The 25,517-nt window shown below is 40.8% G+C and overlaps 2 protein-coding genes across 3 annotated transcripts in view; one reads left to right on the top strand and one right to left on the bottom strand.

The window, feature by feature from the left end:
• The window catches only part of GALNT15 (polypeptide N-acetylgalactosaminyltransferase 15), a 37,572-nt gene extending 24,245 nt beyond the window's left edge, over positions 1-13,327 (top strand). For both annotated transcript variants that reach the window (XM_032108551.1, XM_032108562.1), the window contains exons 5-11: positions 264-431; positions 1,037-1,154; positions 1,914-2,108; positions 6,865-6,996; positions 8,034-8,135; positions 8,996-9,136; positions 10,062-13,327. In XM_032108551.1, the coding sequence (XP_031964442.1) occupies positions 264-431; positions 1,037-1,154; positions 1,914-2,108; positions 6,865-6,996; positions 8,034-8,135; positions 8,996-9,136; positions 10,062-10,208 (1,003 nt within the window). In that variant the 3' untranslated portion in view covers positions 10,209-13,327. The remainder of the gene's footprint in view (positions 1-263; positions 432-1,036; positions 1,155-1,913; positions 2,109-6,864; positions 6,997-8,033; positions 8,136-8,995; positions 9,137-10,061) is intronic.
• The window catches only part of DPH3 (diphthamide biosynthesis 3), an 18,402-nt gene continuing 3,927 nt past the window's right edge, over positions 11,043-25,517 (bottom strand). The window contains exon 3 of the mRNA XM_032108645.1: positions 11,043-16,230. Within this exon, the coding sequence (XP_031964536.1) occupies positions 16,105-16,230 (126 nt within the window). The 3' untranslated portion in view covers positions 11,043-16,104. The remainder of the gene's footprint in view (positions 16,231-25,517) is intronic.

Here is a 25,517-nt window from a genome sequence, read left to right as displayed (position 1 = left end):
TCAGAACAAAATCCTGGATAGCTTTAAATAACAATTCAAGGTACAGGGTATCAGTAAATTATTGATCTGTAAATTCCTCACTGCATGCTCAGTATTCCCATGTGCTGAGCACCTGAGCTTCTAAAAAAGAAACTAAGGGCACTCAGCATTTAGAGGAGTGCTTGTGCTTGACAGTGTTAAAGAGGAGAGCTAATGTTTACTAACAGAGTAATGAACTTAATTTATGCTTTGGTTTTGGAAATAAATTGTATTGTCTTTTTCAGAAACAGTGTCGTTTCCCCTGTCATAGATGTCATAGACTGGAAGACTTTTCAATACTATCACTCTGTGGGCCTGCATCGAGGTGTTTTTGACTGGAAATTAGATTTTCATTGGGAAGCAGTGCCAGAGCATGAAGAGAAGGTACGACAGTCTCCCATCAGCCCTATCAGGTAACAGTCCATCAGACAATGTGCCTTGCTGAGCTCAGCAGCAAAACTGTACAGTTTGGGTCATCCTGGGTCATCTTCCAGCTAACAGGAGAGAGGTGTGGTTTACTTGCACATGCTCAGTTAATAATTCTGAAGGGAGCTTTTTTGTTTGTGCTGTTTGTTTTGGCCTTTAGTAATCATTCTAACTAGATTGGAGTCATGCTTTCAATGTGACAAATACTTTCCACACATCGACACAACTAGTGTACAACCTAACCAGACAAGGTGTGGAGGTTTGTAGGGAAAGCAGAAGACGGGTCATACAGAGTTAAAAGCGATGTCTTAATCATTATCTCTTTGTCTCTTGTTTTGGAGGTACGTGTGTGCAATGTTCCCCACTGTTCTGAGTCTTATTTGATAATTCAGCTCTTAGCTCCCTTCCCCAAGCAAATCCTAGAATAACGCTCCAGTTGTTCTTTATTTTGGTTAGATAATCAATTAATCCAAGCATATATGGAGCAGTATTCAATAATTTTGGAATTAATATGGAAATGGTGGAATTTTCATGCTTTGCGTAAACCCTTATCCAAAACTCAAGGTGTTCACTTCCAAACTTTGCTACCCAGGAGTCCTGCGGTAGCTGGTGCAGTGGTGGCCATGGATCGACATTACTTCCAAAATACTGGAGCTTATGATTCTGACATGACCATGTGGGGAGCAGAAAACCTGGAACTATCTATTAGGGTAAGGATCTTAATTAAAACATCAAGCTGTGATAACTATTGCAATGTTAAGGAACCTGAGTGAAAGGCAAGAAGATATTTGTAAAAAAAGTACAGAACATGTTGGGTTATGGAGACTACAACCTTCCCTGCAGAAATCTATCCCCATGCTCCACAGCCTGTTAGGACTATACAAGAACATGCAGCTGCTGTGAGTTAGGAGCATTATGTCAGGAGAAGGAAGCTTTGCTGGCTATCACTATCTGCCTGAGGCCTGAGTCATTGCTTTTGGCACCCTCTGAAAGCTGCCTCTTCTATTCTGGCATGTTAACATACACCAAAGGGAGAGTAGCTTTATTTCTTTGCCAACCTGTAGTTTTAATAGAAAATCATTTATATTAAATCCTCTGCATTGATTTTTCCTGAATACAAAGAGTAACTGATACTAAAAACCAATGAAAATTGCAGGCACAAAGGGCATAGTGTCTTTAATGTCGCAGACAAGAGAAGGTGTGCACCCAGATCTGTTCACTACTCTGTACTGTTTGTGCAAAGAAAAACATAAAAGCATATAAATAGCCATACTGGGTCAAATCAGAGGTCTGGGTGCCAAGTATCTTCTCTGTGAGTGTGGGGAGCAATGTATGAAGAAGCATATAATAATGCTCCTGCTCTTTCCAGGATTTCCTGAGGCAGAGTCTAGAGTAAAGGAGCTTCTCCATTTCAGATAAAAGTAATCTAAATAAGGTAATCTCTTTTTGTGCTTTCACCTGTGTTTCAGACCTGGCTCTGTGGTGGCTCTGTAGAAATTATCCCATGCTCCCGAGTGGGGCATGTCTATCGAAATCACTTCCCCCGTGCTTTCTCCTATGAAGAGGCCATTGTGAGGAACAAAATCCGAATAGCAGAGACCTGGCTGGGCTCATTTAAAGAGAACTTCTACAAGCATGACACAGTGGCTTTCTTAATCAGCAAGGTAAAGACATCTGTAGAGGTTTCTGAGGTTTGTGTTGAGATAGGTGAAGGGAATGGAATAGGAATGGGGGTGTCTCTATGCAGTCAGGTGCAGGGGATAGTCTTTTTATTAAACCTTCCAATGAAAAAGCTGTCAGATCAGGAAGGAGAGGGAGAAACTTGCGCCTAAGTTCAGCCTTGTGCAGAAGTTATCAAACTTTGTGGAGTGTAACCTCTTCTCCAAATGACTCCTTCTTCAGCTTCCCCAACAATCTGTGGTTTGCTTCTTCACTGATAGTACATAGAGGGTTGTGGTGCATCTGAAGTGGGAGCTTGCAGCACTGTGTGCTCAAAGGACCCTCCTAGAGTGTCATTTTTGTTACTGAAGGAATTCCTCATATGGCTCCTGAGAGTATTCAGTATTATTCACAGGCATGTGGCAAATTGTAGTGTCTCTCCTACTGGAAGGGAACATATCTGAGTGGTCTAGTGACAATAAAGGTGTGGTTTTTCCTGAACTGACATATCCAGAAGTAACTGAACTGAGAAAGTCAGATATCAACACACCCCTATTTACAAGTTATGTTTTCATTAGAAGCATTGCACAGACATCTGATTAGACATTCCTCCAGGAATTTGGATTCCCAGCCACCTGTAAGCTAGGACAGGCTTGCAGGCAGGTGTGTGGTATAGTCCTGGCATGCAACTACACTTGAACCATCTGCAGGTTACACACAATCCAATAACTACAGAACAGCCACACTTGTTTTTTAAGCCACTGTACAGTACAGGGGTGGTCAAGAACTGTATATTCCTTGTATTACAAACCAGTGGATGTTTGTTTATTGGGAGTCTTGCAGCTGTGAGGAATGTTCTTGGTGTAGTTAATGTTGTTAATAATGTTGCTGCAGTTCTCAGGAATTCTCTGGCTCCAGTACCTTTTCTTGTAATCATATCCTTCCTACAAAGCAGTGGACAACCTTGTGAGCAGTTTTGAATGAAAGTGTATCATTCATCTTCCTGTTCATTTACCAATGCTGTGCTTTTAAGGAGAAAAAGATTGACTAAAAGCATTTAGGCAGAGCATGGGTAGGTGCTCTGCAAAGTTTCTCATTCATATTTACTCCTGCATTTCATAGAATCACGGAATCAGGGAATGGTTTGGGTTGGAAGGGACCTTAAAGATCATCTAATTCCAACTCCCCTGCCATGGTCAAGGATGCCATTCAGTAGATCAGGTTGTCAGAACCCCATCCAGCCTGGGAACACTTCCAGGGATGGGGCATCCACAGCTTCTCTGGGCAACCTGTTCCAGTGCCTTATCACCCTCTGAGTAAAGAATTTCTTCCTAATAACTAATCTAGACCCGCTCTCTTTCAGTTTAAAACCACTACTCCTTTTTATAGGCCCCCTTTAGGTACTGGAAGGCTGCTCTAAATTCTCCCTGAAGCCTTCACTTCTATTCAGTTTCATCATGTGATCCCCAGCTTCCTGTAAGGGAAGATCCTTATAGAGGGAGTGACTTCATTCCCCCTCCCCACTCACTCAGAGGATCAGGGTCTTGAGAGAACAGAGAGCCTGACTGCCAGCAAAGACTGAGGAATACAACTGATTGAGTACCTCAGCCTTCTCCATATCAGTCACCACCAGTTCACTCTTGGTCATTGGTGGGGAGTGGGGGTACACTCTCCTTGTCCTTTCTTTTCTGAGCTATGTACTTATAGAATCCCTTCTTGTGATTCTTCATGTCCCTTGCTAAGTCCTGTTCCAGCTTTGCCTTGGCTTTCCTGACCCTATCCCTACACATTCGAACCATATCCCTGTACTTTGCTCAGGTCACCTGTCCCTGCTTTCACTGTCTGTGCATTTCTTTCTTACTGGTCAGTTTGAGGAGCAGATCCTTGCTCAGCCATGCCAGTTTCTGGCCTGCCTTGCTCAATTTCCTACACACTGGGATAGAGAGTTCTTGCACTGTAAGAAAAGTAGCTCTAAAGAGCTGCCAGCTCTGGTCAGCACATCTGCCCTTAAGGACAGTTTCCCAGGGGATCTCCTTCACCAGCTCCTTAAACAGCTGGAAGTTTGCTCTTGCAAAGTTCAGGGTCTTGACTTTGCTCCTCACCAGGCTCACACTCCTCGAGATCACAAACTCAACAAGGGCTCGATCGCTACGGCTGCCACCAGTTCTGATGGCTTTAATGAGCTCATCCGCACTGGTGAGCACCATTGGCTCCAGTAATGCCTCAGTCCTGCACGCCTCAGTCATTCAGGGCTGGCCATCACCCAAGAAAGCCAAATCCAGCAGGAGCTGCATTATGGTGGGGAGAGGAAGAGGGCTGTATATTGGTATGACTTCTCTCTTGTCACCTAGTCTGACCTTCTTATGTTCCACCAGTGGATCTGCCTCTCTCTCCAGTCAGCCTGCTAATTGTAGAGTCTGAGACTATTGTGTTTCCCTTTTTACTCTATTTTCACATCATTTTAAAAGATCCTACCTGCTTGTCTGTGTTACAGGTTTGAACTCCACTGGCCAGGAGCCTGTCAATTGACTCACAAAGGGTTATAGCCACTAGACCAAGCCTTTTAAAATGGGTAGTGAGGTTTTTAAATAATTTAATAATTCCCTGAAGGTTTTCCTTGTCAGCTCAGAAGCAATTTTCTCTACTAAAAAGTACAGTCACCAATGATACAATTTGCTAGCTATAAGCAGCATGACCTTTTGCCTGAGTTTATTCTAGCCAGAATAGTTCCAGTACTTCTGAATATGATGCTCCCTCAAATGATCAATTTAATGATCTCTGTGTGCAGCATACCGTAACATAAATGGCCCTTTCTGTGTGTTCCTTTCTTTCACAGCCGATGTTTTCAGCCTGTCAGTGCAGCGGGATGTTATTCAAAAGGCACAAGCAAGCAAGGACATTATTGCCACTCAGCTGCAAAGGGCCCTGGGGGGATTTATGGCGCTGAGAGGGTGAGCAGAGCCACCTATGGGCCACTATCGAATTCTCTGTGAGCCGTCCCCACCACCACTGCTCATGGCAGAAAACAACGAGTGACCCCCATTTAGGTGGCTTTATACCCTTCTTGGTTTATGGTCTGAATCACGTCTTGCATAGGATGCCCATGGTGTGAGCATTAAACAGATGAATGAGGCCCTTCCCAGCTCTCTTCTACTTCAGCCACCACCTCTTTTGCTCTTCTTGGGTGGTTTGCATATTTAATTTACAAGCAGTTTCCTTTAAGGTTGGTTTACAGTACCTAATGACTTTCTTTACATTATTTACACCATTTATTTGATATCAGATGCAGACTGTAACTAGTGTGACAAAATGAGATTTACTGCCATTGCCTTCTTCAGCCAAAGCAGAGTCTCATGAGAAACATCTCTTTTTAGGGGAAGCATTTTAATTCTCTCTTCCCCTTTTCCAGGAAAACCTCTAGAGGACAGGTTTGTGTGGTGCAGAATTGCTAAACTTTGTTGTTATGGTTATTGAATCTAAGACTGACACTGAAGTCTGAGGTTCTCTTTAACATACTGCAACTGTTGAGCTTTGCCTGTGGAGTTTACAAGGGCTGGCAAACAGTGCCACATGGAATGATTGATCCCTGCCTTTAGAGACTGATATGTCAACCTTTGATCTCCAAAGCCCTTCATTTGTCAGTGTTTTCCATGCTGCAAAGTCCTTTTCTTTCTTTCTTATGGATATAGAGAAATAGCTGGTCTGAGAAAAAGTTATTTACAGACAATTCTCTGCTTATGTTGCCAATCTTAATTTTTGACGAAGAAATCCAGACCAGTTTCCTGGAATCTCATCCCAAACTGCATTTTTAAAAAGTAGAAACATGAAGGGGGAGATCTACTGCTGGCAAGAGAGAGGAGAGTTTTAAGGGTTGTTAGATGTTTTTAATATTTGGGCACTGAGAGATTTAGAAAAGTGTTTTGTGTGGTTTTGAAACTGAAGAATTAGACACGTAAGTGCTTAGAAGTGTTGAGAACCCTGTTAGTCATCATTAGTGCTAAATACCCTCAAATATTCAGACTGTCAGTCCTTTGCAGTGCAGATGCCTGTAGCTGCACCAAGGGTTGAAGGCATTTGTCTTTTTTCATAACAGAGTTGCTACCCGGAAAGTTGAAAGTTGATATTGTGTCTTTATAATTCAAGAAAACAGAGAAATCATAGGAAAAGTTTTATGCATTTATAGCTGTAAAACACCTTTGTTCATTAGATTTAGTAACTGTCAGATAATAGACAGATAATAGGTAATAGACTATATTTTGGGCTAAATTCTGTCACCACGTATTCCCTCTGATCATAGAGGACTGACAGTAACTGGGCTGTTAAAGGCCAGGAAATTGAGTTTTTATCAGCAGGAAAAATTCTGTACTAAACGGCAATCTAATACAATCCCACTGAATTTCAGTGCAACAAATATCCAACTTGGTCCTGACTTTTTAAAATAAAAATACGACAAAGACTGACTTATCTTGCAGTATAATAATCATTTTTAGAGGAAATACTTATTTTCACAATGTATGCTGCTTCCGAAACACTGCTGTCATAATGCCAGACTTTGTCTGTTTTAGCACAAATTTTGAGGAAGGCTATAGCTGAACCTCCCCCTTTGCATACTCATAAGAGATACATATCAATAATTATAATATTCAGGATAGAAAAGGTGGTAGAAATAATTCCTGTGAAGTCATTTCCACTCCTAGCATCTCTAACACAAATACACTAGTAAGCTTGTTGCCCTTATGCTTTCTCCCTTTCCCCATAAAGGCAGAGAAGCCAGACTGCACCGAGCGCCTTCAGCTACAGAAGAGACTGGGATGTAGAAATTTCCAGTGGTTTGTATCAAATGTGTACCCTGAACTCTCCCAACTTGGAGACACACCAAGATTCTCTGGCAAGGTAAGAAAAAACACACTATAAGGAATGATCTTTTTTTTTGCATTGTTCAGTGTCACTTCCATGTCCTGAGTACTTGGTCCAAACAGGCAATGCAGCCAGGGTGGGGGGAGAAAGAAAAAGAGACAAAGAACTGGCCCAAATTCTCACATAAATGTTGAAAACCAGCCGGGAACTGAACCCAGAGTGTCTGACTCAGTTCAGTGTCACAGCTCAGAGGATCCTAACCTTAGGTTCTTCAGGTGCCATTAGTAAAGGAAAAGAACTGTGTTGCCTCATGCAGATGGCAACACCAACAGTAGCTGAGATATCTCTGTGCTGACCCACGTGCACAAAGAGAAAAAAGCATTTCTTCAGTCCTGCCCTTCCCCAAGGACAGAAGTGATAGTAACAGCAGTTCCCTGGCTGACTGTGTACAGGACAAAATATTCTTAATGTCTGGAGGTTTTTTTAAACACAGAGTTGATAATTATAATTCATTAAATATGAATTTATTCCCAGCAGCCTTACTGGAAGGGAGTTTCCCCCAACAAGGCAACAAGGTCTACCAATTAATTCACACTCTGCTATCTGTAGCCAGATTTTACTGTATCGTTTTACTGTTTTATCTGCTCTTTATTTTCAAAGTAACTTAAGAAAGTGTAAGAACTGAGTGTGGATCACAGGAATTGTCACATGTTTCTTTTCTTCTGGAATATCTTGTGTTTTTTCTGACTACAGTGTCCAGTTGAAGTGCAATTTTCCACCAGCATAAAAATTTTGATAGCTTTCTTTTAATTATCATAATAGTTAAACCCAGAAGTGGATCTCTAATTTAAACAAAACTCAATGGGTAACACTGACCCTTGGTGAAACTCTGCCTTTTATATTGCATCAGTTTGCAAGACCAATATGCAAGATCAAGTCTGAAAGAAATATATAGTGCCTGATTTATGAACAAAATCATATCTCATAAAGGGATACAATCACAAAACTGTTAGCTGAAGGATATTTTGTTTGTATCCAATTGTGATTTATTTCAGTATAACCTTTACTTACAGCTTTACAGTACTGGTGTTGGCTTCTGTGCAGATTACAGACCTGGAAGAGCCACTGCAGAAGGCTCTATTGAACTCTCCCCTTGCAGTGACAGCCTCACCCAGGTAATGCATACTTTGAGTACATCGGCACTGTGTCAGATCTAGGGAGCCATGCAGAAGACAGGCACTCCAACATGTGAGTGGCTGGGTTGACACTAGTGGAAATACTGGTGTGTTCAAAATTAGGCACGTGCTAAGGCAACGATGCCCACTCTTCTACAGCAGAGTGCCACTTGAAAAATGCCAATGTCCCACCTGTCACTGAGGCAGATACCCACACTTTGCTCCAGAAGACATCATTAAGTGCTCATTTGTTTAGTATATTTGGTAGTGTCTGGGGAACAGAAAGCCTGTGAGCAAAAAATATGTAACAGTTCCAGAATATTGGGGATGAGTTTCCCCATTAGTGACTCAATCTGAAGATTAATGCCTAAACTGCAGTCTAAGGCAGGAGGTAAATTAATGTAGACTCCCAATCTAGCATTAGTCTAGCAAATTCATGCAATAAGAGAAGCCAAACCAATACAGACTGGCTGCAGATATTTACTCCAAGTCCCACGCGAGTTTTGCTGCTCACTCTGAGCTCAGGATAAGCTGCAGGCACATTTCAAACTGCAGTGTGTGAAGACACTGTGAGAAACACCCTTCTGTTCAAATGTTTATTTAACTGGAAAATTTTATGACAGGGTGGGTTTACGTTATACATAATCATAGTTCACAAAGCCCTTTCTTAGGTAAATAGTTATGCCAGAATTAGCTAGCAGGGAGGACTGCTTTGAAGGGTCAAGGCTGTTGGGTCTCCGTCACTCATGTTTGGGTTGCATCTTAACAAACATGTACAGGAAATTGTCTTTAGAATTAGCATTTAAAAATGAACTGGGATGTCCATCCGTCACTTTTCAAACAAACCCTCCCTTTTCCAGCACTTTGAATATAACAGCGTGAAGGAAATCCGGCTTGGTTCTGCTCCGCTGCTTTGCTTTGATGTCAGACATGGGAAGGTTATCCCTCAAAACTGTACAAAGGAGACAGACAGCAGCAACCAGCACTGGGATGTCCAGGAGGTCAGTAGTGGCTCTGCCATGGGGGAAAGGCAGCTGATGGTGACTGTGGGATCATTGTGGAATCACTGTGATTTCAGGATTTGTGTGTGAGGAAGGGATGAGGTATTTGAAGGGCATGTTTCACTTCTGTACCTTTTTCACCCAGAAAAATTAGGATGTCTCTTGCCCATTTACACTGTCAATGTGAAATACATTTAGTTTAGAAATACAAACTACAGAAATCCTACCTGAATTCCTATGTCTTGCTGGCCTTATAGGAATAGAATCAGAATCAGGGGTTGTGAAAATAAGAGCAGGGCAAATCCTTTCCCATTTCTTTCGGGTTGAGGAAGGGTTTGAAAATCCTGACCCCTCCCAAATGAGAGCCCTTTGTGAAGCTCTTAATGGGAATCATTACATTTTCTCCTGCATTGTAAGAGAAGAGAAAACTTCCTGTTAGAAGAATTCCCTGTTTTTCAGTGAACTTCACCCAGCAGAGCACAAACTTCTCAGCAAGACTGAAAAATGTCACGCTCTGGGACAGCCTAGGAAAATAGCAGTTACTGTAGTTGTAGGGATGCAGCAATCATCTGGTACAGTTCCTACTGTAATTTGGTTTGATTCCTAAGGGAAGCATTGGTCCTTATGAAATGTTGTGGCCTGTAGTACTGAGGTTGATGCTGATGACAACCTGTAGCCATAGGGAAAAAATAGTGGTGGAAAAGCATTCTGCACCTACCACTCATGTTAGCTTCAAAAGGAACTATGAATATTCACCACGCTCTGGGCACAAACCTAAATCCAGTCATTGTGTTTGGAGTATTGCGTAAAAAAATTTGAACAACCAGTCATTACTGGTGAAATTTTCTGAAACATGGCCTAGCTTTTACTGGAGATCCCTCATTTCTAATTTTTTCTTTCTTTCCCTTCTTCTTTCATCTTGTAGAATGGAATGATTGTCCATGTCCTTTCTGGCAAGTGCATAGAGGCAGGAAAGAGTGAAGATGAGAAGGACTTGTTTTTGTGTGCATGTAACAAGAATGCAAATCAGGTGTGGCAATTTGAACGTTCCCATGGGCTACGTCAGAGATGATGACAGGTCTCTGAAGAGGTCAAGTCTCCAAAGTGTAACATTACTTCTGCTTGGGATTTAAGATCCATTTCCTGCAAGGACAAGAAAGATGTTTGTGTTTGCTGCAGCATGCAGGGAAGTCAGGAATGCCTCTCATTTGAAAGCCCGGCTCTTGGTTAATCCAGCTCTAGCTAAAATTTCTATTTTTTCTGTGAAGCAGGGAATAGAGAGACTGTGAGAATCAATAAATTCTCAACTCTGCTATTGCAGAAGGCAGTTAAGTTTGCCCTTTGAAGGAAACATGGAAAATTGGCTGCCAGACAGCTTGTCTTCAGCATATTCTATGACTACTGAGGATACAGGAAAAAATGTGAGACTTTTGAAATTGTAAGAGGAAGCCAGCCAAACTAGGACAGGAGTTTAGCCTTGTTTTACAGTGCCCTCAACTCATATAAAACAAAATAGGTTTTGTATGTATAAAAGTAATAGATGTTTCCACATGTAATAGCAAAAATTTTGTTTTCCAATTAGCCTGAGCCAAATTTCTACTCTCTGTGAGATTACACAGAGCATAAATTAACAGTTAATTAGGCACTAAATGCTCTAATTGACTTGGAATACTAACAGTCCTCAATGTTTGGCACACCCTTCCTTAAATCCTTGTCCACAGTCTAATTTGGATGAGAGAATGAGACTGAAATATTAACAATTTTTTTTGCTGTTGTTTTAATTATATTTAAGGACAACTCCTCAGGAAACTTTTGTGGTAGTAAGGAGGGTAACAACTTCTCTGCTTATTTGGGAATAGAAGGAATCAGCAGCATCCATCTGCTCTTGTAAAGCCATGGGATGAGCTTATTACTATTATTATTATTATTACTATTATTGTTACAGTAACAGAAGTACTGGCTGAAAACAGCAAGTGAAGGGAAACAGTTTCAACAGTGGCTACCTAGGAAAAAAATATTGGTTTGCTTCCATTTGCTTGCACCTTGAGTTAAGTCTTTCAAGCTGTCAGTTTTAGCCAAGAAGATTGTGTAGATTCTTGCTGTCGTGGGTCTTCAAGATGATCCGGAAAAGACCAAATTTTCTAAAGAAGCTTCTTCTGTAGAGCCTCCATTGCTGCTGACCTGCTGTCTTTCAAAGGAGTGAATGAGAGATGAGGTTAAGTAACAAGAATGGTCTCACACAGTATGCACTAGCCAAGCAAACTTCCACTTCAGTATCTCATTAAGGTACTGTCCATTTTGAAGATAAAATCAGTGATGACAACACTTTCCAAGAGCCTGCTAAGACAGAACAAAGATTTGGGAGTCTTCCCACATCAGCACCACATCTGATTTATAGTGTAAATCAGTTATAGTCCTATGTATATATTAAAGGGGAATGACATCATTAATGAAACTCTCTTAGGTTTTGAATTCTTTTCAAGAGACAGAAAATTGTGAGGTTTTTTAAATGTACAGCACATTGTTTAGACTTTAGAGAAAGGAAGGAGTAACAGAATATTCTGCTCAGAGCCTTCCAGTCACCTGCTCTCAGTAAATCATAATAAATTCGTACCAAGCATATAAAATTGGTTACAACAGAAGACACAAAGAGCATTCTGTGTTGTGTTGTCCAAAACATCTCCCAGTGTCTAGCTGTCTGCCTGCTTTGAGTGCTACAGATTCTACACTGTGTTCAGGCATCACTCCAATCATCTTGATTACCACTTATGCTTTCTTTAATAGCATCAGAATCTATTACTGCTTCTGCTGTGTCATTTAAAATTCCCGGTGACATTCTGGAAATTGCTTTAATTTTCAGCTGAGAGGATGGTAGAAACCTCTTCCAGAACACCAAGTGATCCCTGACCATTGCCCAAATCTAGGGTGAGAAAAGAGAATTTTTTAATTGCATAAAAGCTGAGTAAAATGCTTTTGTTAATGACACGTGATTCCTTTATTTTAAATTATAAGTATGCCAGATTTTTTTATTATGTATTATTTATTATATTTTGGACACTGCACTGGGAATATAATCCTTCAGAATTTAGGTAAATGTTAAAAAAATGTGTATACAAATATGTTAATTGAACACAAGTGATATTTATCACGAAGAATGAAAATATTTTTTAGAGGGGAAATGTTTGGAATTAAATTTCAGAGACATGGACATCTTCATTTATACTACTTTTTAACATAATGATAAAAGCCTAGAAAGTAAGGTTTGCTGTAGATATATGTACAATAGAAAAATATGTTACCTAATACCTCTTCAAAAAATAAAATGAAAATGTATGATGCAGTACCATTTAGAAAATAATTGTTAATACACTTGTTTCACTTAGTAACAGAGTAAATGTGTGTTTGGTTTCCAAGGGAACTAAATTCCAGAGCATGGGCCAGAAGGGAGCTACAATGTGGTCTAGGAGGTCTCCGTACTAAGGCAGCCAGGGGACATGGATTGTGGAGCACACTTCCCTCTAATATAAACATAACTTAGTACACACAAATTTAAAAAACCAAAGGCAAAGCATCTATCCCTGTTTTTCCTACTTTTTCTCCTACATGCCTTTTAAATGAATTGGTTGCTTGTACCAATACTGTTTCCTCATTGTGGTCATTTAGACTTTGCCCCTGTGGTTAGATCCATCATCTAAACTCTTCTCCTCATGGAACTGGGCTCAACAAAGAGTGGCAGCTAAGGATGCTGATATGTTTTCCTCATTTTTACCCAACTTTCATGCAATACTAGCAGACAATGATGCTTTGAGCACCACAAAACATGGAATTACTTTCAGTTCTGTATTTAGACAAGGTCAACATTTCAGGTTCCGCTAATTCCCAGTGACAGGAGACAACTGTAAGGACAAAATGTTTCATGCAAGAATGAAGCAGTTTAAACTTTGACGGCCTCTGAAGCAGAGCCTCAGGCAAGAGCAAAGGAATTCCAGCATAACACGAATAAATATCTTAGAGTGTAACTCCACCTGTTTCTTTGAATTGTGCAACTCAGGCACAGTGAGTGCTTTGAGCCAAACCCACCCATGAAGCTGAGCTAAAAGGTCAGATTCAAGAGCAGGTCACCTTTCAGTGACAGCCCTTACTAAACAGCCTGGTTTATTCCTCTCCCAGCTCATGGTAAATGGAAGAAAATGAAGACTTGAAATATTATTCAAAGTACTTTTAAACCGAGCCCCAGTTGACGCAGTCAGTGTTGGCCCTGGGGCTGGCCATTGGGGTTTGTCCTGTTAGGTGAGGTGCCATCACTGACACAGAGAAACAATAGCAGCATTTCTCTCCATGTGTTAACCTGAAGTCTAAATGGGGAAAGAAGGTTTATCAACCTTCATGCTAAATCCTGTAGCACAGAAATGTTGAGGGTATCTCTCAGTCCACGTGTAAGTGCTTCCAGGTCCTTCCTTGGAGATGTTCATTGAGCTGTAATACTGTCTGCTGATTAAAATGCAATAGCTTCCATTACTGATCTCCTCAGGAAGGAATGGAGCTATATTCAGGGATCCAAGACAAGAACAGTAACAGCCTGGGTTTCCATAACAGCTGGAAGGTGACATGTGAGTGAGCGCTTTCAGATTCTGACTATCTCATTTTATCTCCAGCAGTTTGATTCAAACTGCAAACATATTGGAAGAGAGTAAAAAAGAAGTGTTTTGCAAATAGGTAACATGTTTTTAAGTCCATGTTTTTAAGCTATGCAAACTGCACGTGTCTGCCCTGAATAAAGTGTATCAGTGAACAGAAAAATGTATTTTTATTTCCTTCATTGTGTTATGATTTCTTAATGCCTTGTTTTCCTCATGCTGCAGCACAGCTAGTCTGCAAAAAACCCAGTCGGAAAGCATCCAGTGGCAATACCCTCATTTAGCCATCACCTGACAGTCTTACAGAAATGTACAGGAGGACTTGCACCTGCCAGCATCTTAGAGGGGGCTTGATTTTGCAGACCTTTGCCATAATTTCCACTGGTTTCATTAGAAAGGTCTGAATAAGGACTCCAAATGTAGAGTCCCTGGAAAGCATGAACTCTGGCATACTCTTCAGGCAGTTCACAGCTGCTTATTCACCAGGTGGTTTGGAAGGATGTTTTGGAAAAACAATCTGGCTGCATGACTTGAGAGAGCAGCCATAGTAGTTTTGCTATCTTTCTAGCTGCTAATTTTAATTTTTTTTTTTTTTTTAATTAGCTAGCACTCTTGGGGATTATTATGCTTTAGACACATGGAACAGGATTCACCTCTGCTAAATGGGGCCGCCTGAACAGTAGTCACAACTGAGGTAGTTGTCTAAGTTTCTTTTACTGGTGAGCAGAGAACACTTCCAGAGGTAACCAATGGCAAGTACTCAACCAATATGAGTAAATCACTATCTAGAAATGCTTGCTTTCTCTACTGATTAGGGAGGGATTCTTGATGATTAATTTAGATGTCATATATAAATTTTAAACTGGAGTTAAGTGGAAGGAAAATAATCCCAAAGGTTCCCCAGGCTAAAATCCCTTCCAGGAGCCCAACCCCAGTGCCCAGCTCTTCCAATTCCCCCAAGATCTGGCTTCAGGCACAGAGGTGACAGCCAAGAACAAACTTGCTACCATCTGCAGTTTCCTCAAATGAGTTAAATCCAACAGCACACTTTTCCAAGACAGCTTCTTTGTTCACAAACTGAGAGACCCCACTGTGTAGGATGCTGTGTTACAGCATGATCTGGTCCCAAAGGAATAAGAATTTAAATTTTCAGAAGTGTCTCTGTAATATTTTTAAGATGTTAACTCTAATATTAATAATAAATGTTCTATAAATTTCTGCTGAGTAGGCTGGAAAGCTGCAGCAGAATTTCCATGACACAGAACAGATACAGGTGCCAGGATTGTTTGCAAGGTTCTTCTTAGCTTGAACCTAAGTTACAGGTAGACCAGCCTAAGTAAGGGCTGAATGCATTATCCAGTTTCTAAGTAGCTGTACAGTGACCTTTCCTAGAATCCATGACCTTTGGTAATACTATCGTGATATTTATTTATACCAATGGTAATTTTGTGTTACGAATTGAGAAAAAGGTGAAAGTAATCAACTTTTTAAAAATATGCATAATATAAAACCACCAAATATTTTTAAAATATCTAACTTATTTTGTGCAATTACTCAAAAGATTGCTCCTGCATTTATTAGTCCCTCAGTCTTACAGACTGGTAACAAATAATCTAATAATGTCACTTACATTGTTACAGGCATAAATGAGCTTTAAAGGATTACATCCTTTAGTATTGTATTTTTCATGGTATTTTTTATTCACTTCTTAATATGCTATTAGGTGAAAACTGGGGGTTTTTACAGCCTCTTTTTTATCATTTAATGTAATAATTACACAAAAAATTTAATTGCAGCTCTGAAAGAAAATCAACTGGTACTTTGATGTATCAGGAGTTCAAGATGGAGAACATCAGATATTTATATCTGAGTACAAGCCATTGGAAGGCTGCTTCTGTCAATCACCCTTTATACATCTAGTTTGGGATTACTCTACAAACCAAAAGTGGTCAAAAGCTATAGCCAAACCAAAATGTTTGATGCAAAACAGCCCTACAGAGACAACAGGTCATTGCATTACTGTCACCCTCTTCTGCTTTCCCTCTTATTAGCACACAATTTGCCTGCTTAGAAATCAAGAGCCCAGCAGTGAACAGAGTTTAATAGTCAAAATATTTCAAGCGGGCAGACACATAAAACCCATCATGTCAATTAAAAAATAAGTCTTGCAGGAAATTTCTCATTGGACAAGTTGTCTTATAAACTCCTGGCTTTTTGTTGTCTTACCTAGTTTCTCTGTGTGTCATACTCATCAAAAACTTACCATCTGTGGTGCCAAGAGCTGCCTTCGCCTACAAATCAGTCAACAAACCACAGAGCCTGGAAGACCACTTAGTCTGGCTGAGCACTGGTGCTTCCTGAGCTCACGCAGTCCAGCTGACGGATCCCTGGCTGCCATAGCAAGCTCCCAGACACTGGCAAGAGCCATTTCTTCAGGGCAGTTTGCTGTTGATTCCTCTGTTTGCAGAAGCAAAGGAAACATTAATTTCCTAGAGCAGCAACCTGCGGTCAGTCTGTGGTGTCTGCGTAGATTCGCACGCGCACAAGCCCAGGAACAGAGCCTGGTGCTGATGCTAAGGAAATAACTTTTAGTTTTACATAAACAATGAATGGTTTCGGGTCCAGCTCCTGCTGTTGGAACAACCTTCTGCGTGCAGCCCGTGACAGAACTCTTAAGATTCTCTAGTGCCAAGAACAACTCTTAAATCAGCAACGAGAGGAAAGGGTGAAACAAAATAGGTCTTGACACTGGAAAATAACTTGATAAGCAAAGTAAGAACAATGAGACCATAATTTGCTAATTACAAGAAGATGTCTGTCTTCTCTGAAAAATATACAATTTTGGCAGTTTCATTCAAGATTAGATGTAACATGATGCTCAGACTTGGCAGACAGTGGTGATTCCATTTTGAGGAGTTTCCAAGGTTTCTGAGTTTGGTTTCAGTGTGGAACAAGACCCACTGTTTTCTCTGCTCTCTGAAACAGAGCTGGGATGCTCACACAGGCAGTGATGAAAGAGGTTCCCCAGGCCAGGCTGCCCATGGCAAGGTGCTGGGTTCTACTTCCTTGTCACCCATCATAAGAAAGAACGTTTTCCTCTGGGCTGTCTTGCTTTCAACACACTGGCAAATTTTGATAAAAAATTGTTTTTCTGGACCTTTACTGGCAGCTCGTGTGAACATGTCTACAAAAATTACGTGCTAGCAAAGACCGCAGACTCAGCAAAACAAGGAAAATCATAATTCGATTCTTAACAGAGAGAAAGAATAAAGAGGCAAATGGGAAAAAGTGAATTTCATTTCAGTTCCGAAGTACATCTGTCCATTTCTTTTTATGGCACTGGAACACAGCAGAACAACCCAACTAGGCTACTACAATGACAGCAGCCTCAGGTTTCTGTTGCAAGTACTGGTTCCTAATGACATGCCTGACAAGGAAAGGCTTTTTTACATTTTCATGTGTAGAACTGAACATATTTGCTTCCTGAAGTGGGAGCAGTGAAAAAGGGAATGTGGACGGCTCATTGACATGACTGTCAACCTCAGCAGCAGAACTGAACCAGGTACATAAAACAAACAATTGAGAATCTCTGATTGGAGTTCAAAGTCAGGCCACTTCTTTTACCAGCAGGTGTTGCTGCATTTAGTAGCAATTAATTACAGAAAGGGTTTTGAAGTTAGTGAGGTAATTTTTAAAAAAAACCTAAGTCTTATTCTCAGTCTTAGGCCTCTGTAACAGATATTATGCGGTTCATGTTGATGTTGTAGTGATTTAAATAAAGTTACAGCTATTGTCAGAAACAGCTTAGATAAGAATGTCCATTTTCAAACATCCTTCATTTTTACTTTGAATTAGTTACTGTGTTAGAGTGAAAAGCATGAAAACATGAATTAAAAGGCAAGAAGCCTGAAAAAAGATGTCGATGTCCATAACCATGATGTGCTATCTGAAAGACTTCAGGTCATAAAGTGACCTCATGAATTTGAGAAACTTGGTGATTTTTGAGCACTCTGAATTTAAAGACAACATGCAAAGGTAGAGAAATGTGACTTCTAATCTTTTGGGTCCAATTCTGATGCCTTTCCTTCAGTCTGCATAACATTAACGCATGCTGTCCCCCTCCTGGGGGCTTCCAGGACCACAGACTCAGGTCCACCTTGTAAAAATGTTCTAGTCCCAAATTAATGGGTATGTTGTGTCTCCATTCTTTATTGTTTTTATGACCTCTAGTGGCAGGGAAAAAAGGCATTTGTAGAGAAGGTCATCTGGAAAGCTCTTAACACGAAAGCATATATGGGCAGTATGGCCATGAACTCCAGCCAGTAAGAAATCAATGTGAAAATGCCACTTCTTTAATTAAAATTCTGGATTTTCTCCAGGAAGAGTTATCTCATCTTGTTTTTCTTTATATACAGCATACTGCAAAAAGAATAAACTGAAACAGACCTCTGCACTTGTGGAGGGAATTACACTTTTGTGCTAACCAAGGAACATCATGGTACACTGATTTTTAAAAAAAACCTCCACTTTCTCCCCTCCAGCGCCCCCAAAAACATCCTACTATTCTTCTGTGCATAAGTGTTCAAATCCAGGGCTGCTACTCAATGAAAGACTGAAGTCTGCCAGGAAAATGACCAAGACATAAAATATATTTATAGGTATTGCTGACTGTTATTTCATACCTGTCAGTAATCTTTTTAGCAAACAGCTATCCTCAATTATTGATATTTCATTACGGGGTTTCAAGGTGACTCTGGATGTCAAATAAAACCACAAATTTTCTGCTTCTTAGTAGGAAGACTGATAAAGATTGGAAATGTAGTGCAGACCATGAAACCCTGTCCTTCCAGATAACTCCCATTTTGACTCTTGACAACAAAAAAATTGGGTTGGGTTTTCTCTGCACCCCTTTGCCAGATCATTGCACCTGTGCCAGTACTGTTAAAACCCCTCAACTTTGTGGATTTAGGTCTGCCAGGCCAATGATTTGTCTCTCTGAACAGAACAGCATATTAAGCTCCAAAAAGGGCATAGGTCTCATCAGTGCAACTCTATTATTAAAAATGTTTAAAACACACCTGCAAAATAAATAGCAAAATTAGTAAACCCCTTACATGTGGAAAAAGTCTACATCCATTAGAACACAGGAGAACCATATTCTTTTTTTTCTTGGTTTTGGCAATAGAAAGACACAGCAATGGAGAACACAGCAAGTACCAGCAGAATTGACAAGATGGAGGAGGTATTTCTCACACAGTGAGAATGTACAGGTGGTCATCTATTCTACAGAGACCAAGATTTTTCCAGCTGGACATGTCAGAAAGAAGCACAAATCTGTAGCTGAGGTTTTGTCCCTCTTTAAGAGGTTCATCTCATTTACTATGGACAGTCTTGGAATTGTCATTTCTTGGCAGTCACAAGCAATGAATTACAAAATGCTACATCTGTGGGAAAATGCCGGAAAGAATCTGCATGGTAAAGACTGGAAAGTGCAAGAATGAGCAAAACTAAACAGTGTTTCATATTGATAAAACACATTTGAGAAGTTTAAAATAAGGCAGTCGGCTCAGTAAGAAAGTAGACTATAAAACTGAGTAGTTTCAGATTTTCTGAAAAGGATATTTCAGGTGTGGATGCGGCTCCTCAAATCTCAGCAAGGTATTTTGCTCCTGAGTTAGTGTTGGACAACTGCTCAGGAACATCAAGAACATGCGTAACACAGCAGGGGAATGTTCAGGTGCATCCAGTGGTGGGAATCACAGCCTGACCAACCTCATGAAGCAAGGTCACTTTATGGTGGCAGAGGCTAATTCCAATCAGGTATCTTACATTTGAAGGGTATTGTAATAGAGATTGTACAGCTGAATTAAATAAGTGCATAGAAAGGATCCAACTGTAATGTAAAGAAAAAAAAAGAAAATATAAAAAAATACTCATAACATCCCCTGAGAAATTAGGTTTTGGAGGAGCCAAAATTACACAAGGTTGGTGTCAAGTGCCAGCCTGGGTGGCAGGATAGTGCAGGGTGAGAAATACTGTGAGATGTCATATTGACTTCTTCAGAATAAAATTAATTATTTCATAAATGATGAAATACTTCAGTTGACACTTTGGGACCAAACTGATTTTTATGAATTTACAATTGCTTTCCCTCTCTCCTACCTATTTTTCAGTTCTGCAAGAGATAAAAAATAAACAAAATGGGAGCTGTATCTGACCAAGGGACGTCACAGAATGTGTCATGAGGCATTTCAAATATGGCTCTGGTGAGGACAATGTCGTGCTCTTAGAAATCAGGGTTTTGTCTGTGCTTCTGTCTCTCCCTGAGCCATAACAGCCTCAGATGGGAATGACACTGAAATGCACTTGCTCAGTCTGGTTTTTTGGCTGACACAGTGAAGCAGCAATCAGACTGAGGCTGAAACATTTATGAGAGAGAGTCATGAAGGGCAAAAAACCCAGAAATGTATTATTTACTGCACATGTTCTTTATTCTCTCTTCATGGGTAATTCATTTAAATTCTGCTCTTCTGTTGGGTGAAGTGGATCTGAAGTAACATCCCTAAAGCCTGCATTACTATAGATTTGCACGGCTGTGCTGGATGGCAGGATCTGCCTCGGAACATTTTATATAAGCTGTGTCTCAGAGGGTGCTCTATGCCTAGGGCTCAGGATATTCCCAGCCAGTTTAATTTTCACAAGCTGCCCTTGCAAGGCAAGCTGCAAATGTATTTACAGATCTAGCACAATAATTTCCTACTCCTCAGGTTGGTTAACCTGTCAGAAATGAATCTGTTTCTTCAGAGTTCTATTTTTGCAGGTGCCTCTGCTATAAAGGCCTCAACCGTACAAAACTGAACCAGACAAAATGTGCAGACACTTTATTTGGCATGGAAAGAACCCAAGGACACAGCCCTGCTACGGTTGCAAAAATAAAAAAGAATATGGGGAACTTGGCCTTCCTCAGTGGAAACTCGACATTTGGGTGGCCCTGCTGCAGCCTGTGTGGGGCTGGCAGTCACTGTCTCTGAATGAAGAGGCTGACTTAACCTGGATCTCTATCAAATCCTCCCTCTGTGAGACCGTGCATTTGGCAGAAGTACTGACAGAAATTCTCTGGCCAAGAAAGCGCAATCAAATCCTGTTAGGCACAATATCTTGAGAAGGGGGTCTATTAGTCTAAAAACTGACAAAGTTTAACTGTGGTTGCTTGGCATTTACTCTGGTTGCTGATTTATTTGAATTCTCCTTCAGTTACGAAAATCCCAGACTTGAAAAAAAGTATCAAGGAAAAAAAAAACTATCTAAGGATCTGCAAGAGTCAGAGTGTTTTTTAGGGGCCAGAATAAATTCTTCCAGTGTGCATCTCCTATACATCACCCCCCACCTGTGTATGCACAGGAGATAACCAAAGAGTCCTAACTACTGGGATACTTGTGAGATTTACCGAGTGAGAAACAAATTCTGAGGTTAGTGCCTGAACAAACAGCTGGGATGGGAAGAAAATCCTTCCTCTACTAAGTAGGACGAGGTGGGCCCCGAATCATGCATCCCCCCAGGCTGCCCCACTACCCTCAGTTCAGTGTGCATAGAGGAAATCCACACAGGAAAAGCTTAGGTATCAGGCCTCTCTGCTGCTCACCCTTTTGCTCACCCTTTTGCTCATCCACAGCAAAATCCCACCTCTAGGTAGCTAAGCAGCTTGTGGTGGAGGTGTAGGGGCCACAGAAGCATATTTTGATGCCCAAGGCAGGGTGCCAGTTTGGTGTGCCATCACCTGCTCTCTTCTGGGTCTTATGTCAAGGGATATTAAAAATACAGTCTTCATTCCAGTTCAAAGCAGAGCTTGAACTTCGTGAACCATCCCTGGCAGGGACCATGTTTAGCTGCTTGCCATGTCCTTTTCCCAGTCCTGTGAGGGGTTGCATTTGCCTGTCACTGCCCCACTGTGCACCCTCCCCAGGTTTGGGAATTTTGATGTTTGTCTCAAAAAACATATTAAGTTCCTGACACCACAGCTTTTACTTGTCCAAGGAAAGCTCGTAGGCTCTGACCTCAGGCTGTTTGCAAAGCCTGTCAAAACCCATTTGTCTAGGAGACAGCAGTAGCAAATATCACAGTTAAGGCTAAAAGGCAATTCTATGCCAAACTCATTCTAGGTCACTAACTTCCTAAGGGTATTCTTCCAAGAAATAGCTTCATCTTGAGTAGTTCTGCAAGAGGAGAGAAACTGTGAGTTATAATTAACCCCTTCTTCACAAGGAAAAACAAGAATCCTTCAGTCTATCACATTTATCATTCATGATTTATTCAGGCTAAGACTTCCCCCTGAGGGCCAATACTAGAAAACAAAGTTACAAGGAAATAGTAGATTTGAATGAAAGAAAATATTCTTTGCCCTTTCAAAAAGCACACTATTTCATATGTGCATCTTGGGCAGTATCCCTACTTCTTTTAGGAAAGCAAATACAGTGTATGCAAAACTAAAAGAAATCTCACACTGAAAGACTGCATCAACTCAAATAAAAGGTGTCACTGCCCAGAAAACTCAGATAACCATGAGGAAAGCCATGAGACAAGGAAATACAAGAGGCACACAGATGCAGCTTTGAAGGAAGAGATGAAGTAACGTAAGAAGTGCAATAGGGCTAATTAAAATGAACATGGAAGGGAAGTAACATATTACAATATTAAACAAATAAAGCCAGCTAAATGATGGGAAGAGTGGAGATAAACCAGTCTTGGACAGTGCTACCAAAATGCATGGAGCCTGCGCACCTTCATCAGCCGCTGTTAGGAGGTTGTGGGAGGGACTAGCAGAAAAACCACCTGAACCCATGATACCTCACTTAGATCACCTTGCCTTCTAAAAACCACCTAGGCCATGAGCAAGAGACAGAAGGAGAAAGACAAGGTTATTCTAAGCCTTAGATTCTAAAAAGTTATTTCCTTATTAAACATAAGTTCTAAGATAATGTCAGCCCAGTGCTCACCAAGTGTCAAAAAAGAACACCATATGTTAGGAATTTTTGGAAAATAGAGAGCAGAACAAAGAACAAATATCACTATGCAAATGTATGCATGATGCACCTGGGTCTAGAATTGTGCACAGTTCTTATTTCCCTTTCAAAAATGGTGCAGAAAAATAAGGAAAAAATCTAAACAGTCCTCAGTAGGCTAGAGAGCTGAGAGCAGAACACTGTCTCTTCCTATCCAAAAGGTGTCTTTAAAGGAACCCCAGTGCAGTGGGTTCAAAAGAAACAATGAGACATGTCTCTTCATAAAGCACAGTTAACTTGGGCAATTCCCTTCCATGGGATGCAGTGAATTTTAAGTCGTGATGTGGATTCCAGAAGTGATTGGACAAATTCATCGAAACATATGTATTGTTCATGGCATTAAACAACAATGCATCAGTCTCAAAAAGTCCATGACCTTCAAATTGTGTGGGAGGGTTTTAGGGAAGTATCCCCAAATGCTTGCATGGACTCTTCATTAGCTGCTGGGCAGTGCTGGGGATGGGATGGGACCAAGAAGACCTTGGTCTGCCCTGGGACAGTCAGTCCTGCTCTGATGCACTTACATATTTTGCTGCCACAGTCCAGCTCAGCCTCCAGGACAGAAGCTTTCCTTACTGGCTCTGAAATGACCCTCTTGAGTAGTTCTGCAAGAGAGACTGTGAGACTGACAGGTGTTTTGTCTGCATCTCTGCCTCCAGACTGTTTACATATCTAAATTCAAAGTCTGGTTCTAGCTAAGGGATGTACACCAGAACCCATCAATGTGGGAAGACCTGTGCAGTGCGCTGGGGGCCACAGAGGCCTCTGCATAATATAAAAAGTCAAATGTATTCTACCCTAATGAGTGAGCAAGTAGGATAAGTAAGGGCTCATGCTTTATCTACTTTGTCATTAAATGAACATTAATCTTAACATCCATCACAGGGCAAAAAATCAGTTCTAATCCATTATAGAGTGATAAAAATGATAAATTTATGCTGCAGTCTTGCTATTGTCTAAAACCAAATACCTTAAGATGGTATTGTGTTGCATATGTACGAAATTTTCACGGAAAGAATCAACATCAGATCAGAGACATGCAGAAATAAAAACTGCTAAATAGTATCGTTTTCAAGATAAGGGGGGGGAAAAAAAAGCCCTCCCCTGAAAATTGTCATTTTTTTCTATGCAGTGTGAAATAGTCATTGTTACGAAAAGTATACCAGAAATTGGTATTTTGTATAAACACCATAGGAGTTCATCCACAAAGATCATGCTAAGAAGTGGTGCAGCTATTTAGTGTTCTGGTGGATGGAAATCTTTTACTGGAAGTACTGAATGTTTCAAAAAGTTGTCCTTTGACTTGTCCAGAAGGACAACTGAGACCAAAATAAAAGCATTTGCCATGGAGCAGGAAAGGCCCTGAATAGGTCACGGAAGAAGTGACTTATTGCCAGCTCCTGCTGATTTTACCCTGAGTCTTAATAGTTGGATCTTTCCCTAAACCAACAGGTTCAGCAAACAACAAGATAAGTATCTCAGTTTTGATATAAAAATTAAAAATTACCACCTCTGGATGGGGCACCTCTGCTCTGACCTTTACACTCCACCATACCTTCAGGGCAAGCTTCTCTTGCCTGGCTGCACTCACTGACAGGGTCAATGGCACAGCAATGATTTTGCACATGACAGGAAGCCTGTGCTGGACTGGTAAGCTGCCAAGAATTTTGGAGAGGTGACCTGGTGTGCAAACAGATCAAAATGGTGACAGCAAGGGGTGGGAAGGAGTGATGATGGGTCACTTAAGGTTCTATCCTTTTGGTTGGTCCCTTTGACCCACTTCCTCCCTGACCACAGGTGGCACTGTGACAGCTGTTTTCGCTCTTGGCACAGCTTCTCTCAGTTGTTGCCTCTGTCACTCACCAGGTTTGACCAGTTTCAGGGCTCATGAGCTCAGCATCTTCACAGGATCCTCTGGCTACTGCCATGGCTACTATGGAGAGATATTGAGAAATTAGCATTTTAAGTTACCACGAAGTAGAATCAAAGCAATCCACGTGGAACTGCTAGGAGAAAATTCATGGCAAACTTTAACTACTGCACTAAACATCTTGATAAATCTTATTTGTAAAAACATTTCAAGAAGTTTTCAGTGTAACAAGTACCTATCCCTACAGTTAGCATGATCTGAGTGTTAAATTGGAAGAGATGGAAATGGAAGATTCAGAAACTGCTTGTCTTCATGACAATATGTAGTTTTCAGTTCACTAACTTAAATGAAATTTTGCTGGTTTATTTGAAATTAATCAGTATCTGCTTCTTGGTAGATAGACTTGGTGACCTGTGTAATGATCTTTAGCTCTGATGCTCTGCAAGGAAGACTTTTTTTTTTGACTGGTGCTGAGAATCAAAATTAAGAACTGTGATGGAGAGAAGATATGTCAAGGTACTTATAAAGGGTCCTCTAGGACACTACAATTTCCCTGATACATGGACAATGAAACAACTGCAACAGCAAAATCAGTGGCCTAATGACCTCACCTCTTGAAGGTCCAGGGTCTGTGTCACAGACTTCTAGAGCAACTATTCAAAACTAATCATGTACACCACTGATATACAGGCACAATGAGCCGGAAGTACATGACCTTCTCAGCAAGTTTCTTTGAAATGCAAACAAGAATCTGACGGATCAGGGAGGCTAAGCCTCTTTAGTTTAATGAAGACCAAGTTATCTTCCATTTCTTC

Source organism: Corvus moneduloides, chromosome 1 (assembly GCF_009650955.1).
Source record: "Corvus moneduloides isolate bCorMon1 chromosome 1, bCorMon1.pri, whole genome shotgun sequence".
In the NCBI taxonomy this organism is placed as follows: Eukaryota; Metazoa; Chordata; class Aves; order Passeriformes; family Corvidae; genus Corvus; species Corvus moneduloides.
Note: the sequence above shows the minus strand (reverse complement) of the source record. Positions and strands in the feature narration are given on the sequence as shown.